Genomic DNA, 21,464 nt, shown 5'->3' with positions numbered 1-21,464 from the left:
TTTAAACACCCTAAATTTGATCATTTTTATATATTTTATCATTATGATCAATCCGGAGACTTTGGTTATTTACTTAAAAAATGTACGGTTCCGGTTTCCGGTTCGGATATAGCGCTCGCAGGTACCAAACTTTCCAAAACAACAACCTACACAGTCAAATACTCGTATTACGGTAGTGCTCGCCCTGCGGCGTGCTCTTCGAGCTCGCTATTACCATAGTGCTCGCCTCTCGAGCACGTCTGTGGCGTGCTCTTCGAGCTCGCTATGAATGAGAATTATATTAACCGAACGTCATCCACTTTTCCGCGAAAACGTGACCTCACCAAAACAATTAAAATCAAATGACGTCGTCTTCATTTATAATCAGTGCGCGGACAATCAAAGTGACGTCATACTAACAATCGTTGGTATATCTGGGAAATAACCCACGGTAAGCTCCCACGGTAAGCTCCCTTCTCATTCTAATGCGCATGCGTGTGCGACTGTGGTAGAATATGTAATATTGAGTCACTTCTGTAATAGTGTGCATAATAAAATCCACAATCAAAGCCATATACGATACAGTAAGATCCTATTGGTCAAACTTATTTCAGAATATGCGAGCAAACTTTATCATAAGTGTCTAATTGTTTAACATCATATATATAACCATGATTACGGACCTTAGTGGTGACCATACCTCTGTAATATTGTATGATTGTGTTTGGTAAAGATATGTGCGGCATCGTTTGTAGAAAAGTGATCGCAGTATTTCCTACTTATGTTTTTATATTTACACAATTTGCAGGTAGAACCGTCTCACATGAGGAAGAAATATTATATCAAATTATTTTACAACAATAATTAATATTTATATTTATCATCTAAAATCAATATGTTTTATTAGTTAAACCAAGATCATAACGCAACATACCTCACCCAAAACACACTAGAAAATGGCCTTATAGGCTTCCGTAGATAATGTCCTGGTGCGCATGTAAATTGATTAATTGAATATATTATGACGCATAGTTCGCATGAGAGGATTTCTAAAAAAAAAAAAATTAACTGGGCTGTGATTCATTCTATGGGTGTAGTTTTACGGTAACGTACCTGTATGGAAAATGTCATCAAAATGGTTGTGTGAAAGATTTCGGAGCAACACAATAATCATAGTTTTTATATTGTTTGCAGGTTGTGTTGTATACCTTTCATTTAAAAGTTCTAGTAAAAGGACAGAGACGGATACAAATCAAAGCTATTACTCGGATAGGAGAAACGATTTTGATCATGACAATAGTACAAAGAAATGTCGTTTTGTGTTTTTGGATCTGGGAAGTAACAAAGGCGTTAAAGTAAGAAAAGTGTATGAGCCTTGGCTGTATCCTAAGGCATCGTTTTTAAAATATTTCGACGAGTATTTCGGGCCTGTTTCACGGACATATCGACGACAAGATGTCTGCTCGTTTGGATTTGAAGCAAACCCTCGTCACATGACAAGGCTGAAACAAATTGAAAAGTCTTACATAAACAAGGGTCTTTCGGTGAGTTTTGAAAACTACGCCGTGTCAAATAGGACTGGAGACACTGTTACAGTTTATTCAGAGACAAACTTTGATTTGGACTGGGGTGCGGAAATCCTTGATACATTTATTAATAATAAGAAGAATATGACCAAGTATGACGTTCCGACGATAGATTTAGCAGAATTTATTCGTACATCAATTCAACCGCTTCGCCCGGAGAAAGTTCTAATGAAAATGGATAAAGAAGGCTCCGAATTTATTGTTCTGCCACATCTGAACGAAAATGGATTACTTTGTTATAACATAATTACTGCTATGACAATCGAATAACATGACCGGGCAAAAACTGCATTCACCTCTTCATTGACCATTCCGTCGTTAAAAGGTCTACTTGAATATCAGGCTTGTAAACCAACGTTGATAATGGATTTGGATGACGAAACGTACAACAATGATGTTGATATTCAACCAAATTTGTAAAAATACTGAAATTGAAGGATATGGTGCATTTGTTTTCTGAGGTTTTACATCGACAAATGATATAATCATGTCATTATGAATTAATATTTCCCTTATTTGTTCACTCAAATTAAAAGTAATACGCATATGCGACAACAATTCTTTTTAATTAATAGTCAATGTATTAAATTTTTCATGTAATTATAAAATAGACATAAACGATTGTTTGTGTGTTGTTTTTGAAGTATATTTTTTAATTGTTTAAGGATCGGATTTCTACAGTAAAAAAAGTAATTTGTTATAATTCAAGTATTATAGCACAGACTACTGCTTTCGACAATATGGAAAATACGTTACCAAAGACTACTGATTTCGATTTAATGGGGTAAAACTAGTGTGTATATTCATCAAATAACTGAAAACTTGGATTTTAACTCGGACTTCGTCCTTACGCAAAGAGCATTGAATTAAATGATTTCGGTGTTTCTTACACCTTGTCAACAGGAAGCGAGTGCTTCGTGCATTTTCTTCATTTCACCGTACCTCTGAAAATTAATATCGTTGCTGTTTTTTACCATTAAGTAATTTCATTCAATGTAGTTGAATTGATATATGTATGCATTTTAATGAGAACTGCAATTCAATGAGGTAAATGTTTAGTTAAGCATGCGTATTTTGTGTTTACGTGTGACCTTTGGCATGGTTTTAGCCGGTCTTTTATCCAATGAAATACATTTATCCGTTCCACGGCGAAGCCCGAGCTTTAATCATCTTTATGTTAAGTGTTTTGTTGCATATTTTTTTCTCTAAAATAAATGAAATTGGTCATCTGCTCGCAATAAAACTTTGCATATTGTTATGAAAGTGATTTCTTTGTTGTAAAAATAAAGTATCAATATTCATAATGTTTTTGGTATTTTTGCGCTTTGCAAAACACTTTTTTCCAAATATGTGAGGAAAAGATAAATGCGGTAATCCTTTAACATGTGCTTACATTTACCTGTCAAAAAAAGTAAACATGACACAACAAACATTTGAATTTTATGGTCCTTTTAATACTGCTAAAAATGAGCAATCGCTATTGGATTTTAAACAATGCATGGTTTGTCAATCTTAGACAAACACTCTATACAGTAAACGCAAATGTGCGAACTTGCAAATTTACCTTAAAGCCTTAAACCACCACCGCTTACTTCAATTTAGTCGATAGTGACACCTTAAATAAGACGTTTAGACCATACAACTTCTAATCAAGTCGGGCTTTATAAGACATTTAATATTAAATTTATTTAATCAATCCCAAGGATACGAATTCGTAGTATTGGCAGTCAATACGATTTATGTGCTTAAGTCTTACGTTGTTATAACGTAAAGTCGTCAAAATGATGAAATAAATAAGGATTTTCGACATAAATCAATCGTTTTGTAAAACGGTTTTGTGCGACACTTTTCGAAATATTCTATAATTATATTGATATAATAAATATATGTATATGTATTGTGTCACGTGTCACATGTATCATATAATCAATTGAATTAGATTGCGTTTTGTCTTCATATATATATATATATGAAAACACAGTTGGGCTACAGAAAAATGTTTAAACTAAATGTAGATAGGCACCTGTTTGAAATTATAATAAGGTGAGTTTTGTGGGGCGGGGATAAATTATTATTGTAAATCATCATTTGTGAAACAGTACCAGGTATATGTATAATAAGTGGGGATATTTGTATAACGTGTTCTTTTCCGTATGGACACACGAACAAAGTTAGTATCACAGAGAACATTGGTTATTATGCATATCATAACTATTTAAATACCGGAGTTTGAATTATGACACCTATCCGTTAAAATCAGCACATGATAGCTTATTAATTATACGCTAGGATTCGATAATCTTTTCAATAATCTGAACGGAGCCTTATGTTGAATGCCTTCAACTGTACGCTTCATCAAGCATTTACCGATCTGATATAAAAGTTAGTTATATAATAACTATTCTCTGAACAATTGTTTACGATACGGGATCTAGTAAAGAAATCCAAGCAGCGCTATCAAATGGTTGTAATGACATACACAAAACACTGCGTTGGCTAGGTTTTGATACTACTGTTTTGGACATTATGGTTGAAACACCACTTGAGCACATTGTGCATATATAACTTATACTACGATTATAATGCGTTATTCTTTATGTGCTAAACGCTTGATACTTGCGGTTTACCCACAATAAAAACGTTTACCGGTTACAGCTTGATCTTGAGTCAATTAAGCAACTTCGTTCAAGCAAAGAACAGGATTTCTCATATGTTTTCAAAATGTACACATGTAGCCATTATATAAACAAGAATGTGAAATTCTCTATTTCGCATTTAAGACCCGGTTGATCTGATTTTTCCTCGCAACTACTGAAATTTCAGAGTACTAATGTTTGCTGATTAAATTGTTGTTTACTCGGAACCAGTTTTAAACTGTGTGGATATATCATTATAATATCATGATTTATTATGAATAGGAATATATTAACGTTTTGAGGAGAAGTCACAACGTTTAACTATAGTCGTATAAGGAAAACTGAGCCACACTTCTGGCCGTCATTTTTTAACAAACCGGTATAATTTTAAAATCCAGCCGAGCCATAATGAGAACAAATATTTTAAGCCGGTTTATGAAGAAGATTCATGGGGACAAAAAATATGACTTCTAGAGGGTTACTATATTTTCACAAATGCCAAAAATGGAACCCACCCGCTATCAACCACGTTAAGCAACAACCCGGAACCATTTCAAACTATGTCGAAAGATATTTACCTTAAAGCCTTAAACCACCACCGCTTACTTCAATTTAGTCGATAGTGACACCTTAAATAAGACGTTTAGACCATACAACTTCTAATCAAGTCGGGCTTTATAAGACATTTAATATTAAATTTATTTAATCAATCCTAAGGATACGAATTCGTAGTATTGGCAGTCAATACGATTTATGTGCTTAAGTCTTACGTTGTTATAACGTAAAGTCGTCAAAATGATGAAATAAATAAGGATTTTCGACATAAATCAATCGTTTTGTAAAACGGTTTTGTGCGACACTTTTCGCAATATTCTATAATTATATTGATATAATAAATATATGTATATGTATTGTGTCACGTGTCACATGTATCATATAATCAATTGAATTAGATTGCGTTTTGTCTTCATATATATATATATATGAAAACACAGTTGGGCTACAGAAAAATGTTTAAACTAAATGTAGATAGGCACCTGTTTGCAATTATAATAAGGTGAGTTTTGTGGGGCGGGGATAAATTATTATTGTAAATCATCATTTGTGAAACAGTACCAGGTATATGTATAATAAGTGGGGATATTTGTATAACGTGTTCTTTTCCGTATGGACACACGAACAAAGTTAGTATCACAGAGAACATTGGTTATTATGCATATCATAACTATTTAAATACCGGAGTTTGAATTATGACACCTATCCGTTAAAATCAGCACATGATAGCTTATTAATTATACGCTAGGATTCGATAATCTTTTCAATTCGATAATCTTTTCAATAATCTGAACGGAGCCTTATGTTGAATGCCTTCAACTGTACGCTTCATCAAGCATTTACCGATCTGATATAAAAGTTAGTTATATAATAACTATTCTCTGAACAATTGTTTACGATACGGGATCTAGTAAAGAAATCCAAGCAGCGCTATCAAATGGTTGTAATGACATACACAAAACACTGCGTTGGCTAGGTTTTGATACTACTGTTTTGGACATTATGGTTGAAACACCACTTGAGCACATTGTGCATATATAACTTATACTACGATTATAATGCGTTATTCTTTATGTGCTAAACGCTTGATACTTGCGGTTTACCCACAATAAAAACGTTTACCGGTTACAGCTTGATCTTGAGTCAATTAAGCAACTTCGTTCAAGCAAAGAACAGGATTTCTCATATGTTTTCAAAATGTACACATGTAGCCATTATATAAACAAGAATGTGAAATTCTCTATTTCGCATTTAAGACCCGGTTGATCTGATTTTTCCTCGCAACTACTGAAATTTCAGAGTACTAATGTTTGCTGATTAAATTGTTGTTTACTCGGAACCAGTTTTAAACTGTGTGGATATATCATTATAATATCATGATTTATTATGAATAGGAATATATTAACGTTTTGAGGAGAAGTCACAACGTTTAACTATAGTCGTATAAGGAAAACTGAGCCACACTTCTGGCCGTCATTTTTTAACAAACCGGTATAATTTTAAAATCCAGCCGAGCCATAATGAGAACAAATATTTTAAGCCGGTTTATGAAGAAGATTCATGGGGACAAAAAATATGACTTCTAGAGGGTTACTATATTTTCACAAATGCCAAAAATGGAACCCACCCGCTATCAACCACGTTAAGCAACAACCCGGAACCATTTCAAACTATGTCGAAAGATATTTACCTTAAAGCCTTAAACCACCACCGCTTACTTCAATTTAGTCGATAGTGACACCTTAAATAAGACGTTTAGACCATACAACTTCTAATCAAGTCGGGCTTTATAAGACATCTAATATTAAATTTATTTAATCAATCCTAAGGATACGAATTCGTAGTATTGGCAGTCAATACGATTTATGTGCTTAAGTCTTACGTTGTTATAACGTAAAGTCGTCAAAATGATGAAATAAATAAGGATTTTCGACATAAATCAATCGTTTTGTAAAACGGTTTTGTGCGACACTTTTCGCAATATTCTATAATTATATTGATATAATAAATATATGTATATGTATTGTGTCACGTGTCACATGTATCATATAATCAATTGAATTAGATTGCGTTTTGTCTTCATATATATATATATATGAAAACACAGTTGGGCTACAGAAAAATGTTTAAACTAAATGTAGATAGGCACCTGTTTGCAATTATAATAAGGTGAGTTTTGTGGGGCGGGGATAAATTATTATTGTAAATCATCATTTGTGAAACAGTACCAGGTATATGTATAATAAGTGGGGATATTTGTATAACGTGTTCTTTTCCGTATGGACACACGAACAAAGTTAGTATCACAGAGAACATTGGTTATTATGCATATCATAACTATTTAAATACCGGAGTTTGAATTATGACACCTATCCGTTAAAATCAGCACATGATAGCTTATTAATTATACGCTAGGATTCGATAATCTTTTCAATAATCTGAACGGAGCCTTATGTTGAATGCCTTCAACTGTACGCTTCATCAAGCATTTACCGATCTGATATAAAAGTTAGTTATATAATAACTATTCTCTGAACAATTGTTTACGATACGGGATCTAGTAAAGAAATCCAAGCAGCGCTATCAAATGGTTGTAATGACATACACAAAACACTGCATTGGCTAGGTTTTGATACTACTGTTTTGGACATTATGGTTGAAACACCACTTGAGCACATTGTGCATATATAACTTATACTACGATTATAATGCGTTATTCTTTATGTGCTAAACGCTTGATACTTGCGGTTTACCCACAATAAAAACGTTTACCGGTTACAGCTTGATCTTGAGTCAATTAAGCAACTTCGTTCAAGCAAAGAACAGGATTTCTCATATGTTTTCAAAATGTACACATGTAGCCATTATATAAACAAGAATGTGAAATTCTCTATTTCGCATTTAAGACCCGGTTGATCTGATTTTTCCTCGCACCTACTGAAATTTCAGAGTACTAATGTTTGCTGATTAAATTGTTGTTTACTCGGAACCAGTTTTAAACTGTGTGGATATATCATTATAATATCATGATTTATTATTAATAGGAATATATTAACGTTTTGAGGAGAAGTCACAACGTTTAACTATAGTCGTATAAGGAAAACTGAGCCACACTTCTGGCCGTCATTTTTTAACAAACCGGTATAATTTTAAAATCCAGCCGAGCCATAATGAGAACAAATATTTTAAGCCGGTTTATGAAGAAGATTCATGGGGACAAAAAATATGACTTCTAGAGGGTTACTATATTTTCACAAATGCCAAAAATGGAACCCACCCGCTATCAACCACGTTAAGCAACAACCCGGAACCATTTCAAACTATGTCGAAAGATATTTGGAACACAAATATTCTGAGCAAGTGTTATGACGATTCGGGTAAAATGTAATACATATATGGTGTTCATATCGTTTCATTTCAGACATATAGTAAACACAGCCCCGCCAAGGCAACCATTTTTTCTACGGACCGAAGCCATTTGTGAACTCGGCCGACGTATAAGTTTAACAAGTGCCACGATCAAGTTTTTTAATGATTAAACACGACCTATAATTTCAACAGTATCTACGAGGTTTTTCAATAATTTGAAATAGTGACCTAGTTAAACTTTTCTCACTTGGCCAAAAATCTATTGTGACAACTGCACTGCAGCCTTGAAAGTATTCAAGAGGTAAATGTTGATGAACGATGCATAGTTCACAACGGACAAAAGGTAATCTGAAAATCTCACATTGAGCACAATTTGTTAAGGCTAACCAAAAGGTGAACATGTTCTTCAACTGAACTCTTCAATTTATAAATTACGGAATGCCTTTCTTGTAGATTTTCAATGACCTGTATAAATATATTAATGGTGCATTGTCGATGTAAAACTTATCGTATTTGAAAATTATCAGACATAATAATGTCCACACGTAACCTGTAGAGCCAAATTTACATGCATTTATTTCGCATGCAAGTATTTAAGACATAAACATTCAATTTAGAAATTGTATTGTGATTTATTTAAAAAAAACATTTATATAATACATGTATGTGTATGTATAACAATTCCATTAGCTTACTGATACCATACACATTAATTGATAATAATGCATAACACAACATTTGACGACCTTAGTAGTTGAACCCATACCAATCCGTCAACTAAACTGGCATCTTGCATTCGCAATTATTGGCAGAGCTTTTTTTGTGTTCAAGGCGTTAACGTTTACAATTCTGGCAATTAAAAGCAAACTAGTAATCTAACGTTTACTTCTTCGCCATAAGACTTGTTATTTTATTGGCGTCTCTAGGAGGTTCGCCTATATCCACCATTATATGGGTGTATAGGGGTGTTAATTTCACGAAAACTGTTTTGTATTCCAGTGAATTTAGTCCATCTTTCATAAAACGATCCTTCACGGTCTTCAAGAGATACAATCTGAAACGGCCATACCAAAAATGATAAACACTTTACGCATTTGGACATCATAGGTGTTCATGAGAATCAATCTGAAACGGCCATACCAATAATGTTAAACACTTTACGGATATGGACATTATAAGTCTTCAAGAGAATCAATCTGAAACGGCCATACCAAAACTATTAAAAACTTAATACATTATAAAGCACATTTCTTGCAATATTACAATTGGTCCCGGTTAAATAAGACCTGAAGATAAATGCAATACAAAACAAGTGTAATACTTACCTTACTTTGACTGGATTGATTTCCCTTTCGCTGTGCTTGATCATTCTGTATCGTCCTATTGTAAGCGGTGGTCGTACTATTCCAATTTGTTTAAGTTGGAGTCTATACAGAAAACAATTTTTAAGAGTAATTATAAGTTGTGCTTCGATTTGTTTCATTGCATTATAGGCCCATTAATGCTTATTCAAAGGCCTATTCATCACTGACATGAACCGAACTAAGTCGATTGAACCAATCCATATGTTTAATTTTCATTTTCTGAACCTCGTTTATTATTTCTTTCAATCAAATCGATGCATACATTAAACATATATTTCAACAATCGTACTGTACAAGTTGACTGTCCATTTAAACATTCATGAAACCCAGAAAACACTATGACGGTAAAAGCATTTAATTTGGACTCGCGAAGCTAACTATGTTGTACTGCAAACATGCAGAAGTTTAAAAGACCTCTGTAGAGGAACCAAAGCCCTCCATAGCAGCAATATTTTAGGCGCATATTTTACGTAGCATTGAAAGTTTCTGTATGTATTTTATTAATGTTCGTGCAATTTTACAATTGACGTATCTTTTACATAATTAAAACGAAACTCATAATTAATTAATAATACATCCGAGAACTTTTAAAATGTTACTAAATTATTACCTGGTAGATTGCATGTATCTCTTTAATGTAACAATAAACGATTTTATTTAAAGTAAGATGTATGTACCCTGTTATGTTTAACAGTTTATGGTGTGTACCGTACCGTTTTCTTTTTTAAAGAAAACTGGTTGCACCGACACGATTGTATACATTTATGTACTATACTATGTCGATAAACTTCCATTAGTGAATATGTTTGTCCAGAGGCATATTTAAATGTACGTTTAAGGTTTTTAAAATGTTTGCAAAGAAACAAATACTAGACGAACACTTTTGCATGTACGGTGCACATCCAAGTGAGCCTATGTGTAAATATGATTTCTTTGACACTATAATACACAATAAGAAGAAGAGTTATGCAATGCCTACCGAGCGGCCATATCGTCATCTTCTGCACCCCAGCCCCAGTAAAGGTTGGAATATCCGTTGACTGCTATGAAAACATCAGGTTTCATGCTAAGTACCCCACCCACTAACTGCGTATAAGGGAGCCTGCAAAAGAAGTGCATTCGACATCCGTTATTTTATAAGTAAAATAACACTTACAATATTTATTGTTTAGCAACACGATATATCAATAATTTGCAAGTAGTGACAAGACATCTCTCTTTGAATTACATTAAAATAAAATTATAATTTTGTTTAATCTGAACTTACTTTAAAATAAATTATTAATTAAATTTTGAACTCCTGTGTTTACTCATTTATATATTCAGTGTGTATATTTTCTCAACACATGTTATTGTTGAACTTTTGCTGTTATGATTGTGTACATGTCTCTTTATCTCCGAAGACGTTTTGTCATTGTATATATTTTGCAAATGCATTTTTAAAGATTTAGCTTCTTTTCATGGTTCTGCTGAAAATTAGCATTCTGCCATTCTGGTTCACATCTTACATCTAGATAATAACATTACTTAAATCTTGCATATTATATGTATTGTCAGTGCGTTTTATTCGATATGGCATATAGCCTTAAATGTAACTGTAATTGTTTAATACACATGAAACGGTTCAAACGTCCATTGCCCGCTTCAATAGAGTGATACAGGTTTATTCACTAACAATTGAATTTAGTTTTTACTAATTTAATTATAAATACTAATACATGATGCAATGTATTATTTGAACGGATTATAAATGGCTCAATTAGGTTTTTATCGTCAAATTGATGAGTTGTTAACAAAAACATAGCACACTTGCGATAACACTTTATATTATGCTGACAATACCAGTTGCTTAAGTCGAGACGTCCATCAAATTAACTGACATATTTCTGAATGCACATGTAATGCAGTATATGCGCTAATCTGTTTGGTGGTTTTTTATAATGTTACATTGCACACTTGGCAAAAGTTGATTGACAGCACTACTTAACAGTCCGCTTATTATTCACATAAATTGATGTGTGACACAAATTAAATTATATCTACATGTATCCGTCATTAAACGATATGTTTAAACTTAAACCATTTGTTTTATCAATAGTTTTATTTTTCCTATAACGCTATTTATGTAAACCTAAATCAAATTAAGTATAATTGCAATAGATTAGCTCTCGGAACATAAGACATTTTATTTATATGAGAGATTTTAAAAATATTCCCACATTAAAATATGGCGTCATTTTGGACAATTTATATCAAAGAGCTAGTGTACACATATAAGAATTTATCCACAGCGGGTGACATGTGTCGCGCAGCGTCCGTGCACGTGTACATGTTCCGGTCATCCTCGGGCATCATGTCCACGTCATGGAAGACGAAACAGTCAAAGTCGTCAAACTTTCGAGCCTCGAGGAAGGCCGCGTTCATGATCCGTCCTTTATTGAAAGTGTGGTTCCCGTTCTGAAATATGTACGGTGATCGCCGTTGATTTTTCAATTATAATATTAATTGTGTGTATGATTTTCGTTAATTGCACATCACAGAAAATGGGTATATAAATGCAAGGTTATGTATGTATCGAATACAGATATGTGCATCTGACAGTCGAGAAAATGTGAAACAGTGACTTAAGCTCTTGGGACATGCTTTTCAAACCTTTTATAAAAACAAAAATCTATATTCAAGACCTACATATTACTGTCGCTAAATCATATGTTTTATGGTGTGCAATTATGGTTATGACTCATTGTAATTGATTCCAGAATCTTAACATATGCTCATTCGTTTGTATGGTCGTTTCTATATAAATTAGGGTAAAGTTTATGCCACCTTAACAATCAATAATAATACCTCCCCATAAATTAAGTTAAGAAAGTCTAATATTCGACAGTGTATATTCCTTCATGATTATTCACATTTATATAACTACTTACTCATGAATACATACTTTTTCATTCATAACAACGGCTGGTAATTAATCAATTCGTATATATTACGAATGTATAATTCTGAGAAGTTTCAGGACAATAAATACCGTATTAACACGAAGTTTTCTAACTATATATTCTAATTATATAGTTATGTCCGAAACTGTATATATGTATACGTATACCCAGAGGTGATAATTTTGAGGGCCCTTAAAATAGACATATGTCATCGAAGTTTTTATATGCATAAGTATTTCGATACTTGTCAAAACAAAAGCGTGTGATAGAAGATACCACGTAGTGAAATGCTTCAAGTTAAATTAGTTATGAATGTTTAAAACATTCCAGTAGTTTTTATCTTGTTTTACATAAAGATATTCCATGGTTAAACATGGTCCGCCACGTACGGAGATAAGCGTTTCAGGTTCTGTATTATGATCCAACAACAGCAATATTATAAGTATACTCATAGTAGGCAGTTGTTCCTGATGTGATACAAAACAACAACTGTTACCGCAACTTATGCAAGACTTATTGGTATCTCACATTGATCATTTACGATGCATAATCACATTCAGCTTGCGGGTGAAACTTTATCTACTATATGAGTGCGTGTATAATGAATTTCCGCGCCTGAGGCAACATTATTTATGTAACTGTCTTATATGAAATTGTCAGAAAATTGTGGGGCATTAATCATGCGGGACAATCGATTTGTCCAAAACTGAGAGTCATAAACTACAATAATTTTGGCTTAAGTGTCCAAAAACACATGGAGTCCGAGTAATTACGGTGTTCACAACAAGATTGTTTAATTTATTAAATATACCTTCAATATTTTTCATTTTCCATTACATCAATACAATATTTTTAATTATATACTTTTAAACCTGGTTAAAACTTTACACTTGAATATAGAGGAGGTTTCGTTTAGCTCTAATACTCGTTGTGAATACTTACTCATGACTCATTTCAATTCACAGTATGTTAATAACCTACCTGTTCAACAACGAAGAACCTAAAGTTTAACTGCTGGCGCTTTAATATGGGGATTAGATTATATTGCAACTGCTCCAAATGTTTTTGCCTGTCCCTGAATGGAATGACGATAGCGACCCGTTGCCTTGCGACGCATTCGCTTGGTTGCCATGCGCCACCGGAAATGATGTCACTGTACTCCTTATAAAATGTGTAATTCTTGGTGTCGATAATGCCTGTTCGAAGTGAACCCACTGAAAAGATAATTAATAGCCGCGTTAATGTTTCAATAACTGGACACTATAGTGGGAGGTCTGAGATCTAATTTTGTCATTAGATTAAGCCGATGTGAAGATTACACGTAGTGCGGTGACAATCTTAGGAATTATAATTGATGACACAGGTGGTTAGCGTGCGGCTATGGTATTAATTAGTGAAAACATCATTTTGATTGATAAATAATCATATTATAACGAAAAATCAACTTTTCTGAAAAAACATATTTCACTATCAAATATATATATAACAAGGTATTGATGAAGTTATGGATGTTCAAAGCGATGTACCCCGTTTTCGGCTGATTTTGAGTTGGATGCCTTGTTATATATATATTTGATAGTGACATTTTTTTTTCAGAAAAGTTTATTGCTCGTTATAATATGATTATTTATCATTCAAAATGCTGTTTCCCCTAAATTAAATTAATATCATAGCCACACGCTAACCACCTGTGATTGGTGATATAAGTTTTTGCTATAACAGTGCTTGATTCATTGTGTCATAGCATACTCACTGGAGATCGAGAAAAAAAGCGGTTAAGTGGTAAATTTATTATACTGTTAAGGATTAAAAATGCAATTAACGGAACATTTGCCTTCTTGATAACTATATTGAAAGTTCGATATTTCCTTAACTAGGTCTTATATTTGTGAGGCTTATTTTTTGAGAATGTGTTGCCTGATGAGCTTCGTCTCTTTTTCATATTGGTGTGATAAATCCTACTCCTAATTTTTTCTGGCACTGAATTTTGATCACAAATTCTATTAAATATATATATTTATGGGGTTTGATAATATTATATAATCAGTTTTGATTACCTTCACTCGATTGTATAAACAGTTAAACCGGCGGTTAACCACATACAGGCGGTTAAAAGTCGGGAACATGTTGGTTACTGGTCGGTAAGCGTTTGTATAAAATTTGGTTAGTTATACCGATCGGTTAAAACCCAGTTAAAACATACCTCGCTTCCCTAGGTGGGTAAGTACAAGTAACCGAGAGTTAACTTACACAAAATATAACAGCTAACCATCGACGACCTTCACAATTTCGACGAGTAAACAAGAAATTGCAGCGACTGACTCTTTATTTGACTTAATTTACAGGGCAATACGAATTCCGACTTCGGACGACGAATTTAAGGACGCACAGAACGTGTTTCTTATATTTTGTTATGGGTATGCCGTGAGTGATCCGATGCATCAATGGCGCCCATGTTAAAATCATTTCTCCGAGAACAGGGAACAACAAAAGTACAAACAAAAAACAAAACACGTTCGAACTAGTATCTTACCTTTAATAATTCTTTAAAATCCATAAATAATTCCATTTAATTCAATAATTGACGAGTTTGCATCTAGGGTCTTTGATAATTATTTTAGCATAGTTAAATAAAGACCCTTATGCCATCATATCATTATATTCAAATGAGAACTCAAAAAACTTTCTTCTTCGTCACACGCTACGTCATGTACTCTATGTACATTACTGCTGTTAAAATGAACCGGAGCAGTTTATCAAATGTGTCGTGTTCTGAGAAAAATGGGCATAATGCATGTGCTTACAGTGTCGTCCCATATTAGCCGGTGCAGTTCGCACAGGCTAATCAGGGACGACACTTTCCGCTTTTATGACATTTTTTGTTAAAATGAAGTCCCTTCTTAGCAAAAATCAATTTTTGGCGGAAAGTCGTCCCTGATAAGCCTGTGCGAACTTAACAAGCTAATCTGGGACGACACTTTACGCACATGCATTATGCCCAGTTTTCTGAGAACACGACACAAATAATAGCCGTTGGTGAATTCGGTTGCATTTGCAGATTTCTGCATACAAAGATATATTTAAACTTGAACAATGTTTTATTTGTCTATGGTAAATTCCCTTATTGTACAAGAAAGTAAGAAAGTTTATTGTAAACATAAGCCAAATTAGAAGAATAGTCTAGCATGTTACGACGACCATGTATAATTTTAATGTTACATCTAGAACAACTAGAAGAATAGACGTCTTTGTAAGCACTCTCTTGCAGTTTGGAAGCACTAGGGATTCCGTTAAATGATGCAAATCCCGACATCATTATCAATATGTCCTTGGTCATTTTGATGAACTCATAGTTAAAATTTACACTTTATTTTATTGTGAATTCATTTGTAAATGAATATGATAAAAAATACATGTCGCTGTTTATAAGCGCGACACTTCGCGCGAAAATTACGTCATTAGAAAATGCATTCTGGGAATGTTTTGGTTAAAGTTACCGGTGGTTAAATTCCACTATGCGCGGTTAGGTTACTTTGCGGTATATCGTGTTTATACAATCGAGTTACCTTGAAGGTTAATATACCTGAATAACCGCAAACTTACCAAGGTTTGAATGTTACCGAGCGGTAACTTTAACCAGCGTTTTTACAATCGGGTGCAGGTGTTATACTCTCAGATCGGCTTTATTTTCAATCATGCTTTGCGGATAATGCGTTGTGTATGTCTATTCTTTGTAATCAACGGTGTCTTTTATTCCACATGTGTTCCTATTTTCTAAGATTTCATCGGACGTATTGACGGATATTTTTCACGAGCAATCGACGAGTAGATATCGATTTAAATTGAACGAATAATGTTAACAGTAAATATACACGAGGATATAAGTAACGTCAGACAATTTAACACAAAATCATTTTTCAGATACAATGTTTCAATGACATAAGCATTGTGTAGCAATCGGCGATGGCAATCATAGGACCGTAGCATTAGAATGTGACAAAGTCAATATATCTTTATCGCTGATACATGTACGTGTAAATAATGTTTATTCGCTCAAGAATAAACATTCTTATTCGACATAAAGGCTATTCTCATTAGGGAACGCCGAAACCAAAATCCTCTATGCCACAACCCATTCTATCCAGTCTACGGTAACATTTAGAATCGTCCATTAATTAAAAGCATAGCCCTCGTGCATAATCGATCTTTCTTGAGCTGGTCGCATGTCCGGGTAAGTCGCTGGCTAACACAATTCTACGTTGTCCACCCTACCGCCCACTTATTTACTTATTGTAACGCGATGCTTGCCAGATTTGTGCTATATTCCAGTGTTGTCGAGTTTTACAACCTTCCTTAAAAACCTACATCATCATGGCTGGGACTTTGCAGCGTGCGGGACACCGTCAATCTGCCAGGTAGTCTACATAGAACGGCCAAGACGACAGGATCATGCGTAATTTACTGTACCAGTGTTGGAGAACAAATTATTTTGTTTATCGGCATAGTTTTGATAAACACACTTCTCATTTTTCAGGGGGATAGACGCTATTTTCTTAAAATTCCCGCCGTTCCTAGGGGAATCTGTGTTATACAAATGATCCCAATCTTGGCATTTAATAAATAATAAATTGTGTATCTGAACCTGTTGGCGTTTGTTGTTGAATAACAGTATATTATAGTACATTTTGAACGAGTATCAGTGTTTTTGGTTTTGGTGTTCGTTTGTATAAATGAGGATGATATAATCAGCTGACCAACCATCTAAAGTCGTTACCTTTCATACGCCGCCATGACCTTAAGGGTGCAATTTGACTTTCTTTAACCAGCTGTCTTGACGCAACGGTTAAATGCATTCAGGTCGATAATAAGCACTAGCGTTTGAATGCTTCATGCGTATACATTATAAAATACAGTTTCAATGATATTTGTTGCTATCAATTTAAAGGTATATTTATAAGAAATAAGAACAAATAGCAATTCTTGCCGTTCTTTGTTTGAGCGTTGTCTAATCTCACATTTTTTGCCCCTCCCCCCCCCCCCTTGTATTCATGATTAAAATGGTAACCTCCATGCCGGCAAGACCATAGTGTTATTTGTAAGGTAAATACTTCGAGTTACAAATAAATAAATTAATGGAAAACAGTTTTTGTTATACAAGTGTGTGGCCTTATCTTTCCAACAATTCACTGGAATGGACAAGTAAGGATCGAAGTTTGATTGAACAATGACATCAAACATTGCAAACGTAAACTAAATCAAAGATAAATTCATTTGACCACGCGTAACCTGACGACATGTAAGACTGTTTATAATCTCAAATTATACTGTACTCACCTAAAAACCTCGATGACTCGTTACAAAGAGTATAGTTCTGAAAACCATCCACAATGTCAACTTTTGTTTAAATTGTCATGTTTAAGGCAAATCTGAATGTCAAGTTATTTAACGACATCGCTATTTTGCCGGAGGAGTTACCAAAGCTGTGGTTTCCTCTGGATACATTGATTAACATATTCACATTATATTGGCCTATGATACTTAAGAATACTATCAACGTAACGGAGACCAGGAATATGACCACGAAATAGTGATATTGACACCGTTTAATCCATGATTTAGACATTGCACCACTTACGAATCTGACCTTGTAATATACAAGAGTGTTACAATATTATATATAGGATCTGACTATTGTTCACGAGTACTCTCACTGTAGACGTATTAGTGATTCCTTTACTTTAAATTATAACAAAAGAAATACATTAACGACGCATACCATTTTGTCTTGCTTATTACGTTCTTCAAAGAAACGATTAAGCCCTTTCCACTGTTACTTTTATTCATTCACGTAACAGGTCCTATTTTTTTTTTATTTTAACAAAATGCTTCACTTTTTAAGGTCGTAACTTGTGTTCCTAGTAAACACGCACTTGGACGACTTTGATAACGATTTATATATTCGCATAATCAGCGATTCATGCTCTTGGCGAAATACAATCATATGATAAATACATTTGGCAGTGAGATGAAATTCGGCTGTATATCGAATTATTGTTTATAATTCTGTGTATTAAACTACAAGTATATAAAAGTAATTCACAGCATGCAAATATTGTCTATAGATGATGTTTATAGCACAAAAAGGAGAATACAACAGAAACAATCGTAGGCAATTTGAATAAGTTCAAAACACCTCGGACGCAGCAGAAGAATCAACGATATATTTTCACTTTATCATTTCAGAATATATAATTTTCGATACTTTAAAGATACGTTTTCACGTTTTGATGTGGTAATGGTCATGGAATTGATAGCGTTCTGATGAAACACTTGTGAAACCATGTGTATGTAATGATTGTGTACATGATACTTTAGCTGTGTGAATCGATAACATGTGGTAAGCAAAAGATAGATAGCATTTAAATAGTGTATATTTAGGAAATTTAGCTCATACACAATGGACATCTAATGGTTTCTAACTTCATTTATATGATTTACATTTAATAGATTTATCGTCAATTAATATCAAATAAAGCAATAACCGAGGCTGTGATCCCCGTTGTAGTCATGTTATAGTGTGTATTATGTATTGCCGTGTCACGTCTATTACATGTGTTTTGTATCGTACTGTCTGGCTATTGGTTCCTTGCCATAAAAAGGACACCCACCCCTACCCCACTTCTCTGAACCACACCACACTCTAAACAACTTCTCTGCAAATATACAAAGCTACCCTTATCTTTATTAGAAATTGTCAAACATATGAAGGTTTGTTCGCCTCTTACATACAAAGTTTGATAACTGGGTATTACTCCGTATGCTGAAGTAGACCTTTATCTCGTTTGACAGTTTAAGGTTTGTTTCGTGTTTTTGTAATCTACTTAAATTGTGTTTTATTGTTCTTATAAGTTCACTGTGCTCAGAACGCAAGTTATTTTGGTGAAATGTAAAAACCAAATACAAATACATCATCTGCATTCAAAACGATTATCAAAAAAGTATTAAAATGTTAATGTTCCAAAGTAATCCATACATGGTTAAGTGAGTTTTTTTGTAAATAATGAACTCAATATTCAGTCGATTTTAAGTCCAGCAAAATAACGTCCATCGAGAGTTTTCATTTCATTACTAATACGGTCATACCCCTTTTTCAAGAACGGCAAATATCAGTTGCTAGTATAAGAACGGGCGCTCAGTAATGATAATTTGGCTTAGATCGATTACTTGGATTATCTACTTATCGAAGAAGAAAACGAGAGAATGAAATTTGCCTTTGGTTCATGAACAATCAACATCAAAAACAAAGCCGCCATTTTGAGTAAACGTTCTCAACCCGTACTGACAGGTGAGAGCTATTTTAATGCAACCATTCCGAAATGCGGATGAAACAGCAGATACTACAATTGTTATTTAATGTGTTGGAATTCTGACTGCAAGAAGCGGAGCCTATGAATAAATACATAGAGCAAAGCCGTTGGATATTGTTAACAATTAGATCAACATTTTTAAATGGCATATTTAAATTGCAAAATCTAGGGCATTAAGCAAGTCTAACAAAACTTCTCAGAGTGGTAATTAAGGATTAAACAAATGAGCATGTGCACAAAAATGCATCTTGTCTTAAGTACTTACACACCAACACATACCCATATTTTCTGGTAGAGGTCGACATATATGTGTCGGCAATGCTCCCATAACGGTACTTGTCAGTTTAGATCCTCCACCGTAAGTTAAGGCACTCTCTAAATTCGTGGCATCATCCCTTTGACTTATTTAGTGAATATCAGAAGGTTTCATATCACTAAATTGCAGATAACGCGTTTTTCTGTCTAAATTCCATACATCCGTATTCACAACGGCTGGTTTGCTCGTGGGAGGTACCTCACTTCTTAGAAGTTTGACGCGCATCGTCTTTCGTTGCATAGACGAAGCTTTATCAAGTTGACGTTTTATTTTAGCGGCGTATTTAATCGCTTTTAGGACTTCTGTGTGTTTATCCATCGGGATAAAATCCGGTCTCATCATGCCAGAAATGATAGCCTCGATCTGACTGATAATTGCTTTCATTTTCTGGCGGTCACGTGACTTCGTATTACCATGGTTACGTTTATGAACGACCAGAATCTGCGACAGCGTAACCATGACGACGAATATCACCAAAAATAGAAAGGAAGCCTTAAGAAGGTCCTTACGTTCAAACATGCTTTTTCAATCCACATGATTACGTAGTATTTTCCGTGAACTTGTTTTGCATTCAGTTCTGTACTGCATTGCCAAACACAACTTCACGACGGAAAAGATCATACAAAGATCCTATGTTGTAGATCATACATTGAAACCATCATATAAATCGCCAAATAATTCGTTCGCAAACATATTTCTGCCGCTCTCCGTTTATTGCTTTTTCCTGTATAACAAAATACAAACAATGGTTAACGTAACACATTTCAGGTGATAAACAGTTGAAGGACTTATAACGACTAAATTACGGTAGTTAAATGTTAAGTCACTCAGCTTTCAAACATTAATGATCAATTCGTAGAATGAAATACAATAAGACGTAAATTTTGGCATGGAAATAATTCGTCATCACACGTGACTACGTTTCGAAGTTTTAGATAATAGAAAACTGAGAAAACGAAGGATGTGTGAACCCTTTGAAAGTTTGATCTTATAGTAAAAACATGAAGGCGATACATATTGGTAACCCATTCGAGACAGATTTCGAACCTATGAACTACTGTCAGGGAAGCACATTCAATTGATAACAATGCCGGATAAAATTTGAAAATTATGAGCTTAAATGTGCCGATTTGAATCTTTATCGAGTACATAAGTTCGAAATATCAGTCAAAAAAAATTCTTGTGCGGATCGCTTATCTTTGAAACGGTTTAAACCCAAAGTGCGTTACATTGACCATTCCATGTTGTATTTCCTAACAGTTGTAAAGGTTCTTTTATTCGTGCAATATCAGCTTCAAACTCTCACATGAGACGTTTTATGTTTGATAGGTACGACAAACGGATGCAGTT

At 34.0% G+C, this 21,464-nt stretch overlaps 1 protein-coding gene across 1 annotated transcript; it reads right to left on the bottom strand.

Moving 5' to 3' along the window:
- Window positions 1-10,464: 10,464 nt before the first annotated feature.
- LOC127866040 (beta-1,4-N-acetylgalactosaminyltransferase bre-4-like) lies at window positions 10,465-20,633 on the bottom strand. The gene is made up of 5 exons (XM_052406286.1): window positions 20,318-20,633; window positions 19,106-19,144; window positions 13,413-13,645; window positions 11,759-11,946; window positions 10,465-10,591 (listed from the first exon to the last, which is right to left on the bottom strand). The coding sequence occupies exons 1-5, from the start codon at window positions 20,631-20,633 to the stop codon at window positions 10,465-10,467; spliced, it is 903 nt and encodes a 300-aa protein (XP_052262246.1).
- Between the last annotated feature and the right edge of the window lie 831 nt (window positions 20,634-21,464).

The sequence above is a fragment of the Dreissena polymorpha genome, chromosome 1 (assembly GCF_020536995.1).
Source record: "Dreissena polymorpha isolate Duluth1 chromosome 1, UMN_Dpol_1.0, whole genome shotgun sequence".
In the NCBI taxonomy this organism is placed as follows: Eukaryota; Metazoa; Mollusca; class Bivalvia; order Myida; family Dreissenidae; genus Dreissena; species Dreissena polymorpha.
The sequence above is the reverse complement of the archived record's forward strand: the minus strand, read 5'-3'. Positions and strand labels throughout refer to the sequence as shown.